The 24,943-nt window shown below is 36.4% G+C and overlaps 1 protein-coding gene across 2 annotated transcripts in view; it reads left to right on the top strand.

Annotated features, from left to right (window-relative positions):
• Positions 1 to 24,943, top strand: part of Btk29a (tyrosine-protein kinase Btk29A) — a 351,109-nt gene that overhangs the window by 27,412 nt on the left and 298,754 nt on the right. For both annotated transcript variants that reach the window (XM_072021484.1, XM_072021485.1), the window contains exon 3: positions 4,582 to 4,843. In XM_072021484.1, coding sequence (XP_071877585.1) covers positions 4,582 to 4,843 — 262 coding nt within the window. The remainder of the gene's footprint in view (positions 1 to 4,581; positions 4,844 to 24,943) is intronic.

Below are 24,943 nucleotides of genomic sequence, written 5' to 3'. Positions count from 1 at the left end.
CGAAAAGATGACTTTGTCCCAAAAAGAATTATATTTATTAATACAGGTTTTTGCAAAAGTCAATCTTCTTTATGATTTATCGCATTAATATATGGCTTGTTTCGTGGTACTGTGCTATGAAAATCATTATTTCGTAAGATTCATCGACATAATTCCGGGTGAACTTCTTTACGAAACATATCAGCTGCCATACTTGCGAGTCGAGGAGCGGATGTAGTAGGATTTTTTTTTAATTCGTGAATGATAACTTTCTCCTCTCTTCCAGCCAATTTCTTTGGTCGACCTGATCGAGCTTTGTTTGCAAGTGTTTCCTCATTCTTTCACTTTTTTATAATATGATGTAATGTGGACTTACTTCTGTTCACAATTCCGGCAATCTCGTTATACGATATGCCGCCCTCATGTAATCGGATATTATTTCTCTTTCACACTTTTTTGTTTCACACTTTTTGGTATTCATCTTAAATACTGTGGCGGAGGATGCGAGGAAATCGGATTTATGTAATAACGACGAATAAGATTGCTGTTGCAACCGTCAAGTGCATTTAGAATAAGCTGAATAGATAATAGTATAAAAGCTTATAAATACCGTCGATAGACGTTCGTACAAACGTAGTCACGAAGATAGAATACAAAATACTCGCGGATAACTCGAAGACTCTATTCCGTTAATTTGCAAATAATGATAATCGGTAATATCTCGGTAATAGCTCGATGGTAATAACTGCCCGCTCGCGATCGTGTCCGTTTATTTATACTAGTCGGGGGGGAGTCGGAAGATTCAAATCTGTCTTAGAACGACGGTTGCCCTGAACGGCAACATTGTTTTTGCCTGGAGATAATCTAACGCTATTTTCGTGCGTCGAGGCGGTGTCCGTGTTCCGAGGCACAACACAACACGAGTCGTTCTCGCTTCGCCTCGTCCTATGACTCATGTGTCGCTACAATACTACTGTGCACACTTTTACGTTACTGTTACTGAAACGATATCCTAACATCAAGTGAACGTACCAATATTTTCATTTAGCAATGGTGTTTACATTTGCTGCAAAGGAAAATGAAAAACTATCAACAGTGTTACAGCGTTCGAATACTTTTGTGAGACATTTGTCATGAATGTTTCTAATAAATGTATCATAACTCCTGTCTATATTATTGAATCGTTTTCAAATTTTACCGATGTAATCTTGACACTTTTTGGTCACTATGGATACCAAATTGTTTTAACAAATTAGTTTAGTACACCTCATTTTATTAATTGAAATTTGTAAGTATAAGCGTTGGAGTACTTTCGTGATATATTTATACAGAGAACATTGTTGCATATAACATTCAGAATATTTTACATCGAATAAAATCTACTCTTAATTTACCCAGACCATGAAATCCATTCTAACCGTTGGAAAATGTGTTCTTGCTATCTCTGGCGATTTAGCATTCTGGAAATGGCCGAAATTGGTATGGAAGATGGTATCATCGAAGCAACCGAAAGTCCACGATTTGGACGGTCTATTTCGATATTCCTTTCGAATACTGTTTGAAATGTCGATCCATGAACACACGTGTACCATAGGGAAATCGGATTCGCCACTCGCTGGCAATCTAACAGTTAAAACGTGTATGCGGCAAAGCTTTAGCCCAAATATTAGTGGAAACGGTATTGCCTGGTCCCTAAGTAGCATTTATATTCTCGTTATCCAAATAGCGATATTTTCGACGTTTCGGCAGATATGATCCCCATGTAATCAAGATTCTCTGTCCCGATAAACGTGGACAGTACGCGGATAGCTGTCGGTCTTCGTTCCTGTACGCGTTTCGTTGATATGAAACGTGAGAAAAAAAAAGGACAAAAAATGGGAAAAAAGGAAGAAATGGATTGACATTGTCAATCAAACGATTCGCGACGCTCCGCTTGCAATGAAAACCGACTGCTGCGCTTGAATAAAAACGTAAATATGCCCCAGAGTGTTGGTAGATAGTATTGCTAGAGATACGATTGATGGACATTGATATTGATGGCATTTGATGATTTTATGAGTAATCGCGAGAAAACTACCTTCTGTGCTGTTAAAATAAATTTTCAAATCTGTTGTTCGAGCACTTGATCCTGTAATCAGAGATGAATAGTCTGTGACGTTGATTTGATGCAGTTAAAAAGTAGCGTTAATACACACAGCCCTGCTTAACCTTTAGTAAATGAAACATTTATTAATCAGTTTATCAATATCGGGTTCCAAGTGACTCTTTAGAAGAATCTAATTATAATAATTTCGTATGATGGAAAAAGAAATGGAAAACAGAAATCTTTGTAAAGTGTCAGTTGGCATATCAACCCTTTGCACTGCGAATTTTATTGCAATTTCGTTAGCAGCAGCTGTCAACGCTTTTAAGTGTTTTATTTGAAATTTAGTTTAGCTAAAAAATAAGACGATTTAAGTAAATAAAGGAGGAAAGAAATTCACGTAAATACGAGTTTTATTCACACTACTGTTGTATTTTCTAATTTTTAAGTGTATGATATATCTTGAAACAATTTCCAGCATGCAATCTTGCTTTTTTTCCGCACGTTTCACAAAAAAGCTGGCACACGACAAAGCAGCTGCTGAGATAAAAACTGATGTCGAGTCACATTCGACATAGTAGTGCAATGGGTTAACATAGTAGTAGTAATGGGTTAACACACTGGTCCTCAGGATTGTTTATCGTGTCTGATTTAAGAAAAATTTATATAGCTCTAAGGAAAATGTTAGAAAATAGAGAAAAAGAATGGAAATCGAAGTTTTAATATCTATCTGACAAATATGCACACAGAACTTGATCTGAGTATACGTATACTTAGAACCAGAGATTTCGATCTTTGAACGCCATCTTGTTCGTTACTGTTTGTATTATAATAGTCTTTCATTTAGTATGTTAATTCATTTGGTAGAACAAACTGGAAGAAAAACAGGCTATCGATTTCGGTATTCGAATTCGGTAGATACTAGTCGACCTCAATTGTAATTTACTTAGAACTTGAGGGTAGGAGAGGGAGTTAATCCATGCGAGACTTCTTCTGTCACATCGCAACCACAACTGCGACAAGTTACAAATCCAAACGTTGCCTAAACTACTTCAAGTTAGAAATTGAAACGTTCTCTAAACCGAAACCATTGAACAAACTAAAGAGATTACAGTAAAATAAATTCTCTGAAAATCCTCAAATAGCTACAATCTATCATTCCAATTATAATTCTACTCAAATAAGAAACAATAAAAAAAAAAAAAAAAAAAAAGTCAACTATATCTCGTAACTCCAAAGAGAAATTTCAACGTGATATAAAACGCGATACAAAAAGCAAAAGTTCAGAAGAAAGTGGCACGCACAAGAAAAAGAGAGTACACTGAGAAAAGTATCTAAAAATTCTCAGAAAGTTAGTCCTTCACTCGCATTATAACCACGTCCGAATAAAATATGCAGCACCATAAAACACGTCCATTCTAACTAAACTCCTTAACTTCAAATCTCAGCGTGAAACAAAACACGATAGAAAAATGAAAAATTCAAGACAAGTCTGGCGCATAGAAAAAAGAGAGTACAGCGAAACAAGTATCTTAAAATCTTCAAAAAAGTTACGGCCCACTCGAGTTACAATCCTGTTCGAATAAAAATAATAAAAAAAATACACCTGTTACGACCGTTCACGAAGAGACGCGATCGCGACGAAGCGCGTCAGCGAGAGGCATAAATTCTCGCTACGATTCTGATGGTCGATGCCGTGAACCAGTCGTTCCCCTGTTTAGAATTAGGATTAGAGGTAGTTCAAATGATTGTAACACTGAATTAACAGGGTTAATATAAGCCTCTATTTTTAACAATATTTAAAATTATAATTAACACGTTACAAATGATACTAGTTTATTATTATAATTCGACTCGACTTTATAATATTTCTCGACGTATTCGTTTGACTAAGCGAACTTGATTTTATTTCTCTGAACCTCTAGATGCATTCGGCTTGAATCCTCGTATGCTACTGACTGCCCTTCGACTTTTTCCTTTATCTTCTCTTGGAAACAACCCCCACCACGCTCGAGTCTCGCAACCGTTCGCGCCTATGATCACGTACGCCACCTTTTTTGTGTAGGTAAAGTAACGGACCGAAGGTTAATCGATGTTTTTTAAAATTCGCTGCTTGACGACAACTAAGCGTTCATCGCTACATTGTGTATATCTCGCCGGTCATGTAAGACGATGTGTCTGCGACACTGTAGTACCAAGGGAGACGGTCAGGAACACGGCCTATAGTAAGCCTCGGGGTGTAACAACACCAACCCCGTAAAACACGTCCATCGCAACTACTCGTCGTAACTCCGAACATAAACGTGAACGTGATACAAAAATGCAAAGTTCCTTAGGGACAAAGTGCCGCGCAGATAGACAGAGGAAAAAAGAAAAGGAAAAAGGTAAACGTTTGCAGAGGAAAAGGAAGAGGGTTGTTCGCGTGTTTCCTGCCGTGGGCCACGTCTCTCCTATCTTTCTTCTTTTTTTCCTTCTCGAAACGATAACGAGGCAACTACAGAGTTGTTCTCTGTCCGTAGCGGCGCAAGGAACGAGGTAGAATCGCGGTCGAGAGCGTCCACGTGGTTGAAACGGCTAGCCTCGGGAGCAACGCCGGCGGCGTCGGCGGCGTCGGCAGCGACGTGGCAGGCAGCGAGGCAGGAACAGGCGGCGGCGGGGGTGGAATACCACCTGGGCTACCCTTCCAGGTGGGCTATCGGGAAGCCGGCCAAGAGTACACGCTGTACCTTCTCGCAGCCCGCGAGCAGGACCGCGCCGAGTGGATCCGTGCCATCCGTGCTGGTGAGTTCGCTCTTTATTTTCCTCCTTGCATCTTCTCTTCTTATCTTTTCTTATCTTCTTATCCGGTATTTTTCAAATTTCTTTTTGCTTCCTATTTTTCAAACGCGATCAAACACGTAAGATGTCGCTCTCTGTAATATTGGATTGGCAATTAAGTGTTTGCGGATTTTGTCAGCACCACCTATTGACAAAATCGGTAATCACTTAGTTACCAACCCAATAGTTGTAAGTTGCTGGAGATTTCGGTTTATGTCATGGGTATGGAAATGATTGATTTACGTTGAGTTTTTTTTAGTTTAATATGATATTGAGTAACGCGAGTTTACCTTGGATTTAATGGAACTTGTCGTTAGAATGATAGAAAGCTCGTATGGTGAAATTAAAGTTGCGGCGAATAAATTGTAAGTTGTCAACTCCGTGAGAGTTAACCAATTGTAGAATTGCAAAATGGCACACGATGAAAGTGTAGAAAATATATAACCTACAAATAGCACAAATAACTTATAGCATTTTATAATTTCTTTTGCTTTTACATTTATCAAAATGGTAACCATTGAATGTTAAGAATAAACGATAAAAGTACAACAATATATACGTAGTAAAATTAATTAACGTTACGCTTTTCTCTATGAATAAAATATTTTCTCTTGTCATCATTTACCATTGCAACTGGTGAATTATGAAGCTCGTTACTGCCACCTCGATGATACAGAAATTCCACACGCTCTTCCATATGCTTTGTCCATTTCTCGCGCAATACCGTTCTTTATTTTCGCGATAACAACTCGTACGTTTTTCATCAGGCTACTTCAATCGTCGTTAGTATATTTTAATCGGCCCCGGTTACTGCAATTAGCTTTGGCTTCGCGTACCTCGTTAGAGCATGCTGTTTCTATCCGAGTCACGATTCGCGGCATACAATAACGGGCCATCATTTAAAATATATTTAGGGAAACTGGAAATTGAAGTCGTAAGTCGGCGAGTTTTCTTTACGCTTGTTGTCTGGCGATAATAAGCGCGTGTCCCAGGTACTACTCTGAGGATGCTCGGTTTTTCTTAATAGGTCTGCCCTGCGGAGGGACGTCGTTAAGCATTGTAATTCATTTGCAGCCGTAAATCTGAAGCAGTTTCGCTCAGTGGGGCTTACGCTCGTTCCTCCAGGCCACTGTTCTTTAAGCGAGCGTTCATTAAAGGCACCTTTAAATTGCTGCTGCTGCTCTTCTTCGTGAAATAGATACATCGCCAAGGGAAAATTTTTCTTCTCTTTCTGGCCTGTGCCTCTTTTCACCTTTCGATTTTACGCTTCCAACTGTTAACACCTGTATATTTCATCGCGATAACCTGGTAATTATCGTTTCAATTTCATTCTTTAAGTGATAAAGTTTTATTTAAATTGACTATAGTCGTGAAAGTCATTTGACTGCCACGTTGGTCACTGGTGACCAGAGCGCTTCAACTTCTTACAATTGTAAAAATTGAATGAAAATTGACAGTTAAGCCATTTTGAATATAACCGATAAATAGAAGATATTTTGAAATAAAAAATGCCCCGTTGAACAATTAAACATTTTTATTAAAATAAATGTTGCATCTAACGGTGTACTGTGTTGAAACACTTTAAACATAAATGTGGCTCATCAATACAATCTGGACAAAAGGGGGCTCCTTTTTGGTCCGATTCTTAGCAATTTTTTAACCTCTGTTTAACATTTTTTTTTATACCACTCTCTGCAAAATTTTCGTGCCACGTACGCTTGCTCTTCTTTCTTCTGCATTTCGTGTCATAATCTTTGTCGAATAAGTATATTTCACGACTCTGGTGAATGGCACTGTGTAAGGTGCATCGCGAGTGCCATTCTAAAATTTGATACCTTGATTTTCGTTTTTCTTGCTTGTTTATGGAGTATCATCGCGTTTGAAATTGATGTATTTAACAGAAACTCTGAAGCTAATTTTATATATCACTTGGGGGTTCTTCTATGTGGTAGAATATCCTATTATTTGTTTACGCTCCAAGGCTTACTATAGGCTGTGTTCCTAACCGTCTCCCTTGGTACTACAGTGTCGCAGACAGATCGTCTTACATGTTCGGCGAGATATACACAATGCAGCGATAGCGCTTAGTTGTCGTCAAGCAGCGAGTTCTAAAAAACATCGATTCGCCTTCGGTCCGTTATTTTACCTACACAAAAAAGGTGGCGTACGTGATCATAGGCGCGAACGGTTGCAAGGCCCAAGCGTGGTGGGGGTCGTCTCCAAGAGAAGACGAAGGAAAAAATCGAAGGGCAGTCAGTGTCATATGAGGATTCAAACCGAATGCATCGAGAGGTTCATCATTTTATTATTATTTTGCATTTATATGCTTTGAATAGTAAAAATACTCTCGTGGCGTCTTGAGCGAAACATGTGATTTCGGCGTGACAGTCAAAGTGTTAATCGCTGTTCACATGATCAAATTAGTTCGGTAGTATGTACCGTTTTGTTTGCATTAGATTGATCCTTTCAGTTTTTTAACTCGTGGAAACGGTTAGCCATCTGTTGGAGAACGTGACTGCGCGCAGGGTGTCTTGTGCGTCCGATTTGTTACAAATGATAATGCAGAAAATTGCAATAAATTCATAATCAATGCTTCGTAATGTTTCAGTTATATTTCCTAACCGGATGCGACTGTGTACGATATAAAATGTAATTTTAGAATCATCAATTGCAGTAGCGGATACGTCGATAAGTTTCGTATAAATGACATCATTATCGGACCTCTTCACACAGATTTACCGTGCATTTGTACTACATCGAGATACTGTCGATAACTCGATGTCCGGCTTGTTTCGGTGAAGTACAATAAATATAGCTACGATCGCTGCTTCTCCAATTACGCATTGATTATGGATTATTTTGCAACAGCGATGCAATCATTAACGTGGTTCTCATGGAATTAATTTACATATGTAGAAGCATGGTAATAGAAGTCAACTTTAATAATAGGGAAAATCGTATTCGTTGCGTTTAATTTAGTTGAAGCCGATCGCTCGACGAACGTTTAATATTGGATTGGTAACTAAGTGATTGCGGATTTTGTCATTAGGTGGCATTGATAAACTCCGCAATCACTTAGTTGCCAACCCAAAATTTCGTGTACGTCTTTCCCAATGGCAAGCATCATCGTGCTATGAAATGTGAAAATTGGCCGTTTCGCGTGTGTAGAAGCAGCATGGAATAAAGTTTTTGCGGATCAGTACAACGCGGTCGGTAATAGCTAACTGACGATAAAATAAAATAAAATAAACGTCCGGGATAATAAATGTCCCAATTGGTCACTTGGCGTACCATGGCTGGGAAAAATTAGCAGTGATATGTCGGTCAAGTAGTTTGTAGTAAATAATGCAGACGAGGGACATACGAACCATGTTTGCAGAGCGTTAATTTTTTCATGTTATTTTGACATGCTCTCCTCTGATGGAAAATTCACAGAAACGCTTCAATAATTAAATAACATTCGTAGAGAAATAATTTATTATCTCACTGAAATAGTGAATTTAGTTATCCTTAAAAATTATTTTATCATTTTCGAATTTCACATAATAGTAAAAATCACGTTCAAAGAAAAAATATTTGACTACGTGAGTTTTCTCGATTTTACGATTAATTACAACATCGTCTAATCTCTGTATGTTTCAACAAGTCCTTGGAATTCTTTCTTGCAAATAGAGATAGTAGACATCTTTGGACTACCGTAGAAGAAAAATGTCTTCTCTAAGCGAATAAATCTATGTTTTGTCTGAACAGAATATCGAGAGACAAGGAAAAATCAATTTTCATTAAGCTATTTTCATTCTCACGAAAGATTAATTTTTCTACAATTTTACGATTAATTTCAATTTCCAACAAACATAAAACCTTGATAGAAACATCAATTTCTAATTCTCGTACGTTTTTTGTGGTTTAATGGAATTTTTATTAAATAAATTACAATATCTCAGAGTAGAGGAAGGCTTGGTTATATCTGTGGGGTAATTTCTCAGGGTAACGGTATGACAGTGATGGATTGAATTCTCCATTATACCCACCGAAGATGTGCAACCACTAGCAATAAGATCTACCTAAGTTCCATCGAGATAATATCAGATGATCTTGCATGTGACTACTCTGAGTGTCCAGCACAGTTGTTCGTATAATAGTTTGCAACAGATTTTCATTATGTGGCCACAAGTTCTATCGTACACTCAGACAGAAATTCGTATCCATAGGAGGAGAAGCAAAGACTTGGGCGAAATTGATTCCAAAGTACTTTAGTAGAATTTCTAAATTGCGTCATTTCTAAGTGATATGATCTACAATTGCAACGACGAGCTATCGTTACAACTTATGGTGTTGCAGCCATGGCAATGCTGATCTCATCTTGCAGATATAACATAAAAAGTTTTTAGGAAGCACAGCATCATTGTATTGGGTTCGAAACTAAATGATTGCGGATTTTTTCAATACCATCTAATGACAAAATTTTGTTTGGTATTCATTGGGTGGTATTGACAAAATCCGCAATCACTTAGTTGCTAACCCAATATTTTATAAGATACCTAAACAAAAGAGTTGTCGTTTTTTTATTATCTAATTAGATTTGTAATTTTATTTATATTATAAATATATAGAACATTATTTTATAAGAAATAGCAGTTGACAGACTTACATTATACTTCTCAGTATAGTATAACAAGACTCTGGAAAGGTAGGAATGATAAAAAAAGGTTTCTTTGATAGTAAAATATCACGGTTGTCGTTTTTTCTTTTTTTTTTTTTTTTTTTTTTTTTTGATTATCTAATTAGGTTTGTAATTTTATTCTCTGTCAGACACGTCTTTACAACCTAGAGAAATATATCTAATGAAATTTGTATAGCAATAAATATACAGAACATTATTTTATAAGAAATAGCAGTAGGCAGACTTACATTATACTTCTCAGTATAGTATAACAAGAATCTGGAAAGATAGCAATGATAAAAAAAGGTTTCTTTGATAGTAAAATATCACGGTTGTCGTTTTCTTTGATTATCTAATTAGGTTTGTAATTTTATTCTCTGTCAGACACGTCTTTACAACCTAGAGAAATATATCTAATGAAATTTGTATAGCAATAAATATACAGAACATTATTTTATAAGAAATAGCAGTAGACAGACTTACATTATACTTCCCAGTATAGTATAACAAGATTCTGGAAAGATGGGACTGATAAAACAAAGTTTCTTTGATAGTAAAATATCACGGCTTAAAATATTCTGGATGAAATAAATGGTGAAGTTTCAGAAACGACTGCACGTGAGCAAATATTTCTCACTTCTTCACTAGCCTATGGAGTTTCATCAAAATCGATGCATACCACTTCATACGCTCCCTTTGTGAGCTCTGGGGCTTCAGGTAGTTTCTCGCTCCTCTATTTTTTCATATCATCGCGCACCAGCGTTGAAACGAGTTGGTCGCAGTGATCTATACTCTACAAAGTCCCATATAACTTGCTGAAAAAATAAAAAACAATGATAATGACACCTGTGTCCAATACGCGACACGTATTTTTTATTCTCGCAACGGAACCTATTTTACTTTAATATCGAGTTACGAACAGTATATAAACTCTTCCATAGATGAGAGAAAATTGCAGGGCTCGTAGCAAAAACGATCATTATATTTTTCTTCCAGAGTATATACTCAAAGGAATATTCAGCAGAATATTCAATACATACTAATTTTTTGAAATAAAATATTCATTATACCTCACAATCTATAATATATAAATTATATGATATATAAATAGTATTTCCTATCTTTTATAAGAAAAAAGTAATTTTAAAGTTCAATAATGTCGTTAATTAGTTCCACATGAAAGCTATTTTGACCCTTTTGTAATCTTGCATATAAAAAAATATTAATAACGTTAGTTAGGCAAGCTAATTAATTAAGTTGAATATCACCTGACTTGACCCATCATATGCTTTTCAGAAGACTTACAGTGACTCAGAAAATTGATCGCCTGAAAATTTGTCTGTCATTTATTAATTTTTTAATGCGAATATCAATTAATCAACCCAACTTATCTCTTTTTAATTTTTATCAAACAAACCAAATAAAGGCAATTCCTTTCTAATTCTTCAAATCATTTTGTAGTATTCGCTTGAACAAAAAAGATTTATGTAAAATATGATACATTTTATCCCCTGTAAAGATGATTTCGTTTAAAGTTTCCGCTAAAATTACACTGCAAAGCACAAATAATAAGTTCTCAGCATTTGTTTATGATACATGGCGCTCGATGCTCTATTTGAGGTGGTGTTGGTTGTAAGTGCTCAAGGACTATTCTCGGTATTCAACAAAAAGTTTATTCAACAATTAACAGTCAACAATCAACGAACAACAATCAAACTTCCCGAATGTGTTTGCTTCGCCGTTACGTTAGACCCTTCACACTTCGCCGTTACGCTAGACCCTTCGCACTTCGCCGTTACGCTAGACCCTTCGCACTTCGCCGTTACGCTAGACCCTTCGCTCTTCGCTGTTCGAAACGGAATGAATCTTTTGTTCAAAACCAAACGGATTCTTCTCTTTGTTGCTCCTCGATATCTCCACTGTGCACGCGTTTGTTAGATATCCGCGACGGTTGCCGCGAGTATGCATTCTTCCGAATATTCGGCGGGAGAACCGTAGGGATATCGATGGTACATTGGGCATGTCGGCCTTACGACTAGATGGCGTAGCGCTTTGCGTCGCGAAGCCGTCGGAAAGTTCCGTCGTCGGATACCGCCACACATTCATCGACTTCGAAGACGTATTCGGCTTGCGATTTAACTATCTTTAGCTCGGAATTCAGCTATTCTTTAAGCCAATAAACGATTTCCTTAACGAAAATGGAAACGGCACCTTTGTGTAATATTCGTTGGAACGACTGAAAACTGTCTGTTTAACGTAACATCCCCAAGGAAATCAAATCTTGAGAATAAGATATTCTCTCTTTGTAGAATGTACATAGAAGTGACTTTCCTTAGTTTCGCTGAGATAAGAAGATGTAGAACCGATGAAACTATTCTAAAGTTAATGATTATTCTTTGTTTGAACTGTCTGTGGTTAACCACGCTGCGTTTCTTAAATTTTCATATCTCAATTTCGTTCGCGTTTCAACAAACATGAGTTATAATAGTTTTCAAATTTTTAGTATAATGTTGAAATGGGAAATGAAGCGTGTCGTTAACGATTCTTTTATACCTTGCCCCAACTCGAGAACTCTTTTAACGATAGAAAAGTTGCGATCAAAAATGACTGGAATCTTTTATATTTATATTCTTTATGGAATTAAAGCTTCATTTTCTTTAACGATCGATAAATTGTCAGTAAAAACTTTTAATGTTCATCCTTCGTTTAAAACTTGCATCAACTTCTATCTAAAATAAAAAGCGTTTGTTTCAGCAAAAGATTTCATATACATTAATGCAAAGATACCTGTATTAGTTTCTGTGTATGGCCGAGAATCTTGTAAATCTAATAACAAAAGCCTCCGTTTACTTTTTATTGGGTTGGCAACTAAGTGATTAGGTATTTTAAATAAGAAGGAAAATTCAAAATTCTTGCTTAGAAATATAACTTTATTCAATTAGGTATTGTCGGTTTTTGTCGATCACCTTTTGCCAGATCTCATAAAGGATATAACCTAGCAAACACGAAGATGGTACCCCGCTGGGGGTAGCCACCCACATGCTACATTTTTATTTTTATTTTTTTTATTCATTCACCAAAATATAATATTTTACCAAATGTCCTTCTGGACAAATTGTAAAAATTCAAATAAATAAATAAAAAAAAAACCTTTTGCCATCTTTCAGGGCAGTGTCGTAATTCCACGTTCATAAAACTTCTGATTTTTGCCAGCAAGAAACTGAATTAAATGTGAATTTATATCATCAGCGTCATTAAAAATTTTACCATTTAAGGAGTGCTGCATGGAACGAAATAAATGGTAACCTGAAGGCACAAGGTCAGGGCTATATGGCGGATGTGACAACACATCCTAACCTAGTTCCAATAATTTTTGGCGAGTGACCAAAGATGTGTGAGGCTTTGCATTATCATGCTGGAAAACAACACTCTTACGATTCGCCAATTCTGGCCGCTTTTTTTGAACTGCATCGCTCAGTTTGGCGAGTCGTTGAACGTACACGTTTGAATTAATCGTTTGGTTTCTTGGTAAAAGTTCAAAGTACAGAATTCCTTTATAATCCCACCAAATTGACAGCATAATCTTTTTTTGTGAATCTCAGCTTTTGGTGTCGTCTGGGCTGGTTCATCTTGCATCATCCACGATCTTTTCCGATTAACGTTGTTATAAACTATCCACTTTTCGTCGCCGGTAATCAGTCGTTTCAGAAATTGATCAATTTCGTTGCGTTTCAGAAGCGAATCGCAGATGCTAATGCGTTGCGTCGAATGAATTTCCTTAAGTTGATGATGGAGCCATAAATTGAGCTTCTTGACGTAGCCAAGCTGTTTTAATATTTTACTGGACGGCCAGGTCGTTGAGCATTTTTCAGTGAAAAATCAGCTGAACGAAATTTGGCAAACCAATTTTGACACTGCCTCTCTTTCAAGGCTTCATTCCCTTATACGGCACATAACTTGTGTGCTTGCGATGTGTTCTTACCTTTTCGGAAATAATACAATAAAATATGTCTAAAACACACGTCATGTTCTTCCATTTTTAAATTGGGATCAAAACGAAACTAAATAACTAACCGATACATTGTTTTTACTAAATTAAAGGTGGAAGTCCAAACAACAAGAAAACAATATAATTTAGTTGCTTTAAACAAGTTGACAAAACCAAAGAATCTACCAAGACCACCTACCGACAAAATCCGCCATCATTTAGTTGCCAGCCCAATAGTTACGTTCGTTCAAATTTTCTATGTGTAATACATGTTAATATTTGTAGAAAATTTCGCAGCTTGAAATTATCAGGAAATTTCCAATCTTTACATAACACAGATATAAATAGGCAATATTTGTGTGGTGGCACTCGGCAACAATGTATATCGCCAAAGCGAAGTGCCTAATGAGCCATCAATATTTCAACGGTCCTTCCCCCGAATGTTCGAGAAGGCGTGCGTAGCAACGGTCGCGAACGTCTAACAAACGCATGGATAGTGGGGATATTGAGGGGTGACAAAAAGAAGAGAATCGAATTCGATCGTCAGTTAGGTTCGAACTAAGAAGCGATAAAGTCGAGTCGTAGCCGGGCAGCGAGATTGACTAGCGAAACCGAAAGCGATACGTAACGCGATCGAAAGAAGGCACTTGTTAACACGTTCGTCGCCCAGCGTGATTCGGCTGTTTCCTGCGGGGCCCAAATCCGACCGCCGGTACGCAGAACGTAAATAGAGCTACAAGCAGGAATTCATCGTTTATCGCCTTCGATTCATTGTTTATCCCCTTCGATTCATTGTTTATCGCCTTAGATTCATTATAAAGAAAAGATTATTTATTTCTGAAATGAAGAAAGCGATAAGCTATCCAGCTAGAGTATTCCGAGGGATCTCATGGCAGATACCTCAGATCTTTCATTTAGTCGAGAAGCATACTTGTGAGACGTACATCAGTGATTTTTTCATCCTCAAAATGTTCGGTAAACAGCGTGAAAATATATTTGAAAGTGAGGAGAGTAGTGATAACGGAGTCTAACTATTTTTCGAAGTGCCCAAAATCACCCCAAATGTGTTTGGAATGTTTTAACGAATACTATACGATATAGGATAATGTAATATATTATCCAGAATATAAATTAATAAAAAGTATGGTATAACGTGTTTTTAATATTTTTATGTTGTATGTCCTATATATAATATCGTATATTTAATTAATTAACTCGAACAAAAAGAGTGTCACCATCATTTGGTGACAGGGCCCCCACAGAAGTATACCCGTCGCATAGATATGTGCGACGTGGCGACGAACGTATTAATAAACATATTGTGGACCTAAACACCGAGTGATTATTTAACGCGCTACACCCAATATCACCTCATTTGTACAATATATTTTGTAGATATAATACATGCGGTTTATAATATTCTTGTGCGATAGTGTAATTTCGAAGTGAAACGTCGGCTAAATGTGGCTTAAATCTAATAGCAAAGAAAAGCCTGGTTCACTTTGCATCAGAGACTCGCAAGAAACTACCCCAGTTGCTCGCGGCATGCCAGCTCTTAATTGTTTCACAATTGCAAAGATCAAAGAATCTCTCTCGCGCAGTTTATACCAATTTACATCAAATATCGTTTGGATTCGCATCAAAGCGTCTCTTATTCCCTCGTTCATCTTTGATTTAGTTTGAAACTTCGCTGTGCAAGCTTCGCCCCGTCGATTTCGTGCAATTTCCCCGGCGAAAATATGACCATCGACGCGAAACCCAACGAGAAACTTAGCCACGTATCGGTTTTTCGTCGATGGAAAGTGATTCATAGGCGAAAACCGGGCCAGAAATCATAAGAATCGATGCAGGATATCGGCAGCGTATCTAGATTCCCGAGTTGATTGATTTGTCACCAGGATGGCTGAACTTTTAACGAGTTTTCGAAGAATCTCGTCGCACGGAGAGCTCGTTATTATTCACGAGGGCGCCACGGGAAATCGACTCCGCCATTTTTTTTTCCATATTCGTGAAGCTTATTTCGTCCTTCGCAGGGATGCATCAACATCGAGGGCTTGGCCACCGCAAATTTTCGGTTTATGCGGATATCTCGCCATTAAAATTCGCTTTGCTGTCTGAAATTTCTGACAGTCACTCATCTCATCCGACTTGGAGAAACAGAAATTCCTACCTTTGCGTTTCTCTCTTCCTTTCTGCTCTTCTTTTCATATTTAAGTAGATTTTCGCCAGCCTCTTTTTCATCTTCAGTATAAAGTATGTATGCTCCCTATATATTTGCCTCAAAAACGTTTCTGTCGTGACATCAATTTTTAAAGAATTGCTTACTTCTATGTCTCGGCAAAGAATAATCTCCTCTAACTTTTTAAATAGCGTCTATGGGAATTGTTGAAGTAACTCCTTCAAGAAAAACTCTACATTTTTATTTATGTATATCAGTGAACTTGAGACTGCTATTACACAGAAATATTCTAACTAAGGAGAGGTGCATATTATTGTACCCTTGAGTATACATTATGTTTTGGGTTGCAAGGTCAAGAAATAAAAAAAACTAATAAACAGATTTCTATTTATGTTCCTTGTAGCCTCTAGTCAAAGCTATAAGGTTAACTTTTTAAATAATGTCCTTTTGCTATAAATATATGAACGTGCTCCCCATCATTCCATTGTTTAGTAATACTAAGAGAGTAAGGATCTGAATCAGAATAAATTCTTACATTATACTTATGTCTTTAATTATTTCAATATACTTTTCTATTGCAAATTCATACACACGTTTTTCAATCAGTCAACCTGAACCTCAACAGAAATATTCCTATCTTCTCTCGTTTTTACTTTTACCATTGATTGGTTATTTTTTTGAAGAGTAGAAAATCCGGGAATATTTTTAACGTGCAAGTTCTTCGTTGATCACGGCAGTGTTTAATTTGTTACTTCGTTTGACCATCCACAACTTTCCTCGTTTCCTATTTTCTGCATCGTGTGTTTCGTAAAGCGTAGAAATCAGACGTATTAGTAAAAATAATAAAACTGAAGTAAAGATTTGCGATATATTCTGGTGGAAGTTGAACGCTTGGACGAATGGCTCTCCTTTAAAAAAAGGCCAACGAGAAAGAGGAATGCAATATCACCTTGCCATTTCATAGGTTTTTTCGCTTCGACTTTCTTCCTTACTGTCGACCGTGTGCACGAGCCAATATATTTGTCAATTTGTCTGGATACATTCGATTGGCTTCCTTTCTTTCCATTAAAGAAGAAATCTTTAATGGAAAAAAATTGTAGGTTTGTGAATGTTTGAAAACGCTGTATTAGCGTCTGGCTAACTATCGGGCTCATATGTCATTCGATTATATTGGTGCGGCTATAATAAAAAAAATCGATACTTTGAGACACGTCGAGTACTGTAATTCTGAACAGGAAAGGTCCCACGATATATTTAGAATTATTTTTCTGCATACCAAAGTTATGGTTAAAGTAAAAAAACATCAGTGATGAATTATACGACATGTTACGACCGTTCGCGGAGAGACGCGGTCGCAAGGAAAACGCGTCAGCGAGAGGCGTAAATTCTCGCTACGATTCGTATAATCGACGCCGCGAATTAGTGGTTCCCCTGTTTCGGTTAGGATAGCAGAGGTGGTTCAATGAATTTAACACTGTATTAACAGGTTAATATAGCGTGTATATTCAACAATAAATTGTATAATAATAAAAGCGTCACAAATTATTTAGCGATGAATACAGTTAATGCGTTACAGAAATTCGACCCGACTTTACGATATTTCCCAATGAATTCGTTAGACTAAGCGACTTTATTTTCAATCGTCGGACCTCTCGATGTATGTCGTTTGAATCTTCAAATGAGACTGACTGCCCTTAGATCAATTCTTTGTCTTCTCGGAGAGACTACCCCCACTACGCTCGGATCACGCCATCTTTCGCGCCTATGATCACATATGCCACCTTCTTTGTGTGCATGGAATAACGAACCGAAATCGACGTTTCTGGAACTCGCTGCTTGGTGACTACTATGCGCTCGTCGATACATTGTATATTTTTTGTCGGGCAGATAAGACGATCCGTCTGCGACGCTGGAGGACCGCGAGCGACGGTTAGAAATACGATACTATACTAAGCCTCATGGCGTAACACGACCATATTATAAAATATTGAGAAATATTGCAACATTAATTTTCAGTGAAAGAAGCCAAAAAGATGATAGCGTTACATTTACCTTATCGTTCAAACATACCTTTCTGTGTATTTAAAAACATGAATTTCACCAGGGAACCAAGTCGACCATTACTTAACATGTAGAGATAAAATCTACAGGAAGAAGCTGCATGCATTAGGAAGATCTAACTTACAACTTACAGCCATCTGCTTCTGCCTCGAGGGCAACGATGCAGTCGGTAAGATGCACTCGAAGCTTTTTTCCAAATAGAATCGTTGAGGCCTTCTCACTTTAGAAAAACCAGTAAAAATCTTCAAACAATATTTTTGAAATATTTTGAAAATATTTTTCTGAAACAGTGGAGAAAAAAAAATGTAAAATATCAGTGAGGCGAGAAATATAAGATTTGATCGTTTTATTTAACAGGAAGGTACATTTTCTATAACACGTACGTTATACGATAGAAAGTACATGAATCAAATTCGCTGACTCGTACATGCTAATGAGGCGATTAATTACGAGATTTCCGTTGAAATTTCGGCCGTCGTTCCGCCAGACAGCGAATGGAGGTTGAAGAACGAAAGAAAAAGAACAAAAGAGCGAACTAGAGAGAGAAAGAGAGAGAGAGAGAGAGAGAGAGAGAGAGAGAGAAAGAGAAGAAAAAAGTCAGAGGTAGACGGAAACGAGGATAATTAGAGAGGGAGGGCAGGATAAAAGACGAATAAGCAGAACTAGACTACTTTGCACTTTCGTAGGCTCCGGGGCTGTCGTGTACAATAGTTCCTCATCGATATTGTCTCCGCCGACAAATTGCTCCGGGCTTTGATATCGATCGACGCCTTTAAACTACTGCAATTCCCTCTTTTTTCTCTCCTCTCTTTCTGTCTTTTCCTCTTCTGTCTCCCTTTCTTTCTCTTTGTCTTTTTGCGAACGAATGCATATGCATGCAGTCGTTGGAGAGAATTTCCGCTGCACGGGGTCCATGTTAATAAAGATTAATCGTGTCTAGGCCGCATTCCTCGTAAACACGCGATTTCCGGTCTGCATTTGACGGACGGAAGTTAGACACCTGTGTCAGGTTGTGTAGGGCTTCGTGTCGGTGAACTTGCAACGTAATTTCCAGCGAAATATTCGTACGTAGACACGTATCTTCCTTGTAACAATGGTTTTGGTTTAACACTAGAATTACCAATTCTTCATGATAATAATAAATTGTAAATAATAAATTGTAAATTGAAAGAAATAAATTTGAATAATCGTGTTTTCGTCTCGTTGAGAGTCTATTGGGTTGGCAATTAAGTGATTGCGGATTTTATAATGACCAACTAATGATAAGATCATTTAGTTGCCAACCCAATACATTCATTTTGCCAGAATGATGAATTTGAGATTTAGTTGTGACATAAAAGAAAATTCTGAGATCTACAAAATCCAGTTTTTGTATTGTTATTCAACGAAATTAATACTCCAAGGTTCAATAAACAGTTAATAAATACGAATATACTTTGCAAAAGAATAAGAGTGTTGAAGAAGATTATGAAAGTAGTTTGAGGTAATTTAACATTTCTGTTAAAAATACATTAGACTCTGGAAAAGTCCTCTACTTTTTTATATTTCGATTGTTATTACATTATATTGGATTGGCAACTAAGTGATTGCGGATTTTGTCAATACCATCTATTGGCAAAATCCACAACCACTTAGTTGTCAACCCAATACGATTACAATAGTCACTAGCTTCTTTTTATTCTTAGCAATTATTTCTACTAAACTATTGCTAAAATGTTTCATATTAGTACTCAATATTGAAATATTTTAAAGATTAAGTGATTTAAAGATCGTTCAATTGTTTCTTCATTTGCATTTCAATTAAATTATCAAATACTGTGATAAATGTGAACACTTTTCATTACTATTGGGTTGGCAATTAAGTGGTTGCGGATTTTGTCAATACCATCTATTGATAAAATCAGGAACCACTTACTTGCCAACCCAATATCTGTTGATTCCCTACTATGCGTCGTTGCTTTCGAAAGTATTTATGTGGAAGTTCATTACGCATGGAATACGCTCGCGCATAATCTGCTTTCAGTTCGACCATTTGCCGATATAACAGCCGTCGAGTATTAAAGACGATTGAATTGCGAAGCATGTGTGAATGGATCATTATCGACGTTTTGTTAAACAATAAGTCCTACGTGTTAATTGTCAGAGCACATTAACGTCACGAAATCACACATCTGTGTTGATGGCATTTTGAAAAACGATCGACCCATCAATCTTTTTTCCCATCTTTCTTCCACATGTCGAATCAACTACGAACATTATCCCTTGGCTCACTCTGGTGTCATCGTTCTTTTCTCTTTCGATGAAGCCGATGTAACAATGTAAAACTCAGCGCTCTATTTTTTCTCATCCAGATTTAGTGGAAAATATCGGGACTTTCTCTACAGTCGGAGCGATTGTTCGTGGCGCGCGGATCGAATGATCCGTGGTTAAATTAGTTTTATTATCGTTAGAAAAGTTTTCGTCGATTTCGTTTTGCTTTCCACGTTTCGCAAGATTCATACAGGCGAAAAATTGACAGTGGTTTACACAATTGGTTTATTCGATGCTCAGACCAGATTACGCTACTTTGTTAAGCTATTGAATGTTAAGCTGATTTCCATCGTTGGAAATACCTTTGGCCAGCGAAACGATGTTTCTCGCAAGTTCAATTTTTCTTTCTCATGTTAAAAATATACGTTGAAGCTTAAGCTGCTTAGCAGTTGTGCGAGTATTTAATGAATACGAGCTACCGTAACAAAAGCTGCTTCCATTTGTGCCAGCTTTTCGTGGATCTCCTTAGAGAAGAAATCCATGGTTCATTAGCAGAGAAGAAGTCAGTAAAAATGATTTCCCTGATTTTCGTCAACGTGTAACGGAAGCATACAAATTTATAATATTATTTGTACGTACAAAGATCAGTGAAAATATTTGGATTAAAAAGCTTTCACGACAATAACCACGATAGTTGGGTCTCGTTGCGGTACTAATCAAATTTTTAAATGTGTGGTGGCACTTGGCAACAATGTATATCGCCGAAACTTCGTGCCTAATGAGCCATCAATATCCCAACGGTCCTTCCGTCGAATGTTCGAGAAGAAAGCGTGCGTAGCAACGGTGGAAGACGCCTAACAAACGCGCGGATAGTGGGGATATTGAGGGGTGGCAAAAAGAAAAGAATCGAATCCGATCGACAGTTAGGTTCGAACTAGGAAGCGATAAAGTCGAGTCGTAACTGTGCAGTGAGATTGACTAGCGAAACCGAGAGCGATACGCGACGCGATCGAAAGAAGACACTTGTTAATAAATATATTGTTGATCTAAACACCGAGTGATTATTTAACGCACTATCACCTCAAATGTTTCACGTAACAAGCGTAATACGTCTACTGAAATAGCTCACAATAACAAGTTACACTGATCAAATCCATAAAATTGAGAAGCAAGGAAAAACGAAGACGTTGCACTTACCATTTTTACAAATTTAGCTTGTATTTCATTTATTTGACTAAATCAACTTATAGGAATAGGTCATTTGTTGTGAATAATTGAACATTGATTGAATGAAATTGAGGCTTTTGTACAAAGTGGATTTACGAGAAGTTCATCAGCTTCTATATTTTTCTATCAGTTTCTGTGATAAAAAGTTTCTGCAAGTGTTGAAATACTTCGGTGAACAATTGCATGTATTATCACGTTGACTGCCACGTCGTCCATATTTAAGTGACAGTAAAGTTTCTGGTAGGGCCGCGTACGACTACTTGCGAAGGATCGTCGTAGGTATTTGAAAAGATATTCCACGGGAAGTAATAAAACTATTGAATTATTATAAAAGTAATACGAAAATGGTTTATTAAGAAAATTATTTAGAATGTAAAACTTTGAAGCATTCTATACAAAGCTGAGTTTGATCGGGACAATTTGGACAATAAGTTGTTGTTTTCTTTAAATTCTCCCGTGTCTTTGATCGGTCCGTTCGACGTCTTTTATCCGCATAACGTGGTTTGCATGCGCGTCTAATGCTTCTTCCGGAATCATTTTTCCGAACGACGATATTATGTTAACTCCGTTGAAGACAAGGATTTTTTGTATTTTCAGACAACCCTAATAATTTTGCAGCTAATAATTCTCTAAATCTTCTAATATTTACATTCTTCCTTGTTGCAATTTTCTGATACAATTAAGTTTATTATTTCGTCATCGACGAATGGCTGAAACACATCATATGGATTGACATCGCCAGGTAATTGCCTAATGAGGCCGTCTGTCTCGGGAAAAGAAAATGACTTCTGCCGACCATTAAATTCATACCATTCACGTAATTGAATTGCACTTTCCTCGGTACCGTCAGTTCTTGTTTCTTCCTTAATGACCAATTCTTGTACAATCTGGTCAACAGTATCTTCATTACATTCAGTATCACTACGATCGCACTTATTAATATTCGAATCAGAATTAGACGATGTAATTCTATTTATATTTCCATTTCTAGGAAATCTGATTTCTTCCTCATCGCTACTATCCGAATTTGTGTTTAACCTCGTAAAAGTTTTCTTTTTCACTGTTATTTGTCTCACTAAGAAATAAGTTCTCCATTTTTCTTTTCGACATTGTAACGAATCAGGGCATAGATTTTAAGTTATCTAAAATATCGGTGGGAGTATCTAGCAGAGTACGCTGGGTACTGCAGCGCTCATGGTCTGAAGCAGATTTTACTGAAAACACGCACGGCAGTCAACGTGTTATAATAACGTCTATTCAAATATTCATGGACAAAAGGATAAGAATTATTTTTACCAGACTTCTTACGATTTTACGTGTTCATAATGATTTTCAAGATAAAGGAAGTTCGCTTGAGGAGTTTCAATTATCGAAATGACCTACGTAAATCATATCCATGAGAATGCTTGTTCTACCCCAGCAACATCAATTTCGTACGAAACGTCGATGTACGCGAGCTCGTGCGTTTGAGACGTTGCATTCTCTGGAAGACTATCGTTGCCGCATGCAAAAAGCCCCTGAATAGCCTTTCACGTGTTCCGAGGAGCGACCACTTGTTTCGTGCTCTCGAGGGCGGATGCGAAACGTTTTTCCGGCCTCTGTAAGATGTTCATGGGTCAGTGCTTTTATAGCGTTGCGTGCATATTCTACTTGTTCTTCGGCATTCGTATTTTTTCCTTTCTTCCAGTTGAATTGCTCGAAATTCGATTGTTTTACGTAGAATACAAAAATTACTGTATGAGTGCACTGTATGACACAAGTTAGAGGGAATTTTTTCTTTAGTCTTCAGGGCTTTCAAGTAATTGGTTTTTAAGTTTGAGATTGAAAATTATAGTGGTATAGGTCTGAATTTTGAGAATTTGAATTTCGTCACATATCTCAATTCTTCCATGTATCCCTTTAGTTTTACATTTAAATAAATTGTTGAACAATATATCACATTTGTATGATAATTTTGTATACATTAAATTAATAAATAATGATAACAGTTTATTTGATTTTGACCTCATACACTATGTCTGCACTATACTTATACCTATACTTATTTGAATATATTTTTCTATTACAAATTCATCCACTTATTCCTCTATCAGTCAACCTCAACAATATCATACATTAAATTAATAAATAATGATAACAATTTATTTGATTTTGACCTCATACACTATACTTGTTTCAATATGTTTTTCTATCACAAATTCATCCACTTATTCCTTTATCAGTCAACCTCAACAATATCATACATTAAATTAATAAATAATGATAACAATTTATTTGATTTTGACCTCATACACTATACTTGTACTTGTATTTGTTTCAATATGTTTTTCTATTACAAAAATTCATCCACTGATTCCTTTATCAGTCAACCTCAACAATATCATACATTAAATTAATAAATAATGATAACAATTTATTTGATTTTGACCTCATACACCATACTTGTTTCAATATGTTTTTCTATTACAAATTCATCCACTTATTCCTCTATCAGTCAACTTCAACAATATCATGTATTAAATTAATGAATAATGATAACAATTTATTTGATTTTGACCTCATACACTATACTTGTACTTTTACTTACTTCAATATATTTTTCTATTACAAATTCATCCACTAGTTTCTCTATCATTCAACCTCAACAATATCATGTATTAAATTAATAAATAATGATAACAATTTATTTGATTTTGGCCTCATACACTATACTTGTTTCAATATGTTTTTCTATTACAAATTCATCCACTTATTCCTCTATCAGTCAACCTCAACAATATCATGTATTAAATTAATAAATAATGATAACAATTTATTTGATTTTGGCCTCATACACTATACTTGTACTTGTACTTGTTTCAATATGTTTTTCTATCACAAATTCATCCACTTATTCCTCTATCAGTCAACCTCAACAATATCATACATTAAATTAATAAATAATGATAACAATTTATTTGATTTTGACCTTATACACTATACTTGTTTCAATATATTTTTCTATTACAAATTCATCCATCTGTTCCTCTATCAGTCAACCTCAACAAAATGTGAAATATGTATCATTATTCTGACTTTTATCTTATAAAAATTATTAGAATGACAATTATCTACTTTAGTAAAGGATTTAATTGATGCATTGGATTTACTGGATGCATCATTTCCAGACAATTATTTAATTATAAATAACACGTTTGCAGCATATTCTGTATCAATCTTAATAATTAGTTTTGCCAGTTTAATTTCTAAAAATGAGATTTTCTTACCGCGATAATACAAAACCCCATTCACGTTACATGGTAACGTTCGATTTTAATATTCGCTGTTTTCCACGCAACAACTTGCTCGCCCATCTGAAACAAGGTCAAGGGAACTAATTGTAATCCTCGGAATTATTACGATTTCTTCCTGCAGATCGCATTTTAACGAGCTACTTGGATTAATTAATTCTTAGGCCCCCTTGTTACACGCTCTATCGTTCCTCTTGACCTCTTATTTTCCCCGGACGAGATTCGTCTGTGGATTTTCTTGTCTTCGAACACGATACAACCCACTCTACAACTGGCAACATTTACGCAAAACTCGAAACATCCGGGTTACATTTGATTAGGTTCCGAGGAACATACTTGCAAGCATTGAAATATATAATTAAATTGAAATTCTCAAAATCTCTAATACGTTCTCATAAATTTAATA

The sequence above is a fragment of the Bombus fervidus genome, chromosome 19 (genome assembly GCF_041682495.2).
Source record: "Bombus fervidus isolate BK054 chromosome 19, iyBomFerv1, whole genome shotgun sequence".
Lineage (NCBI taxonomy): Eukaryota > Metazoa > Arthropoda > Insecta > Hymenoptera > Apidae > Bombus > Bombus fervidus.
The sequence above is the reverse complement of the archived record's forward strand: the minus strand, read 5'-3'. Positions and strand labels throughout refer to the sequence as shown.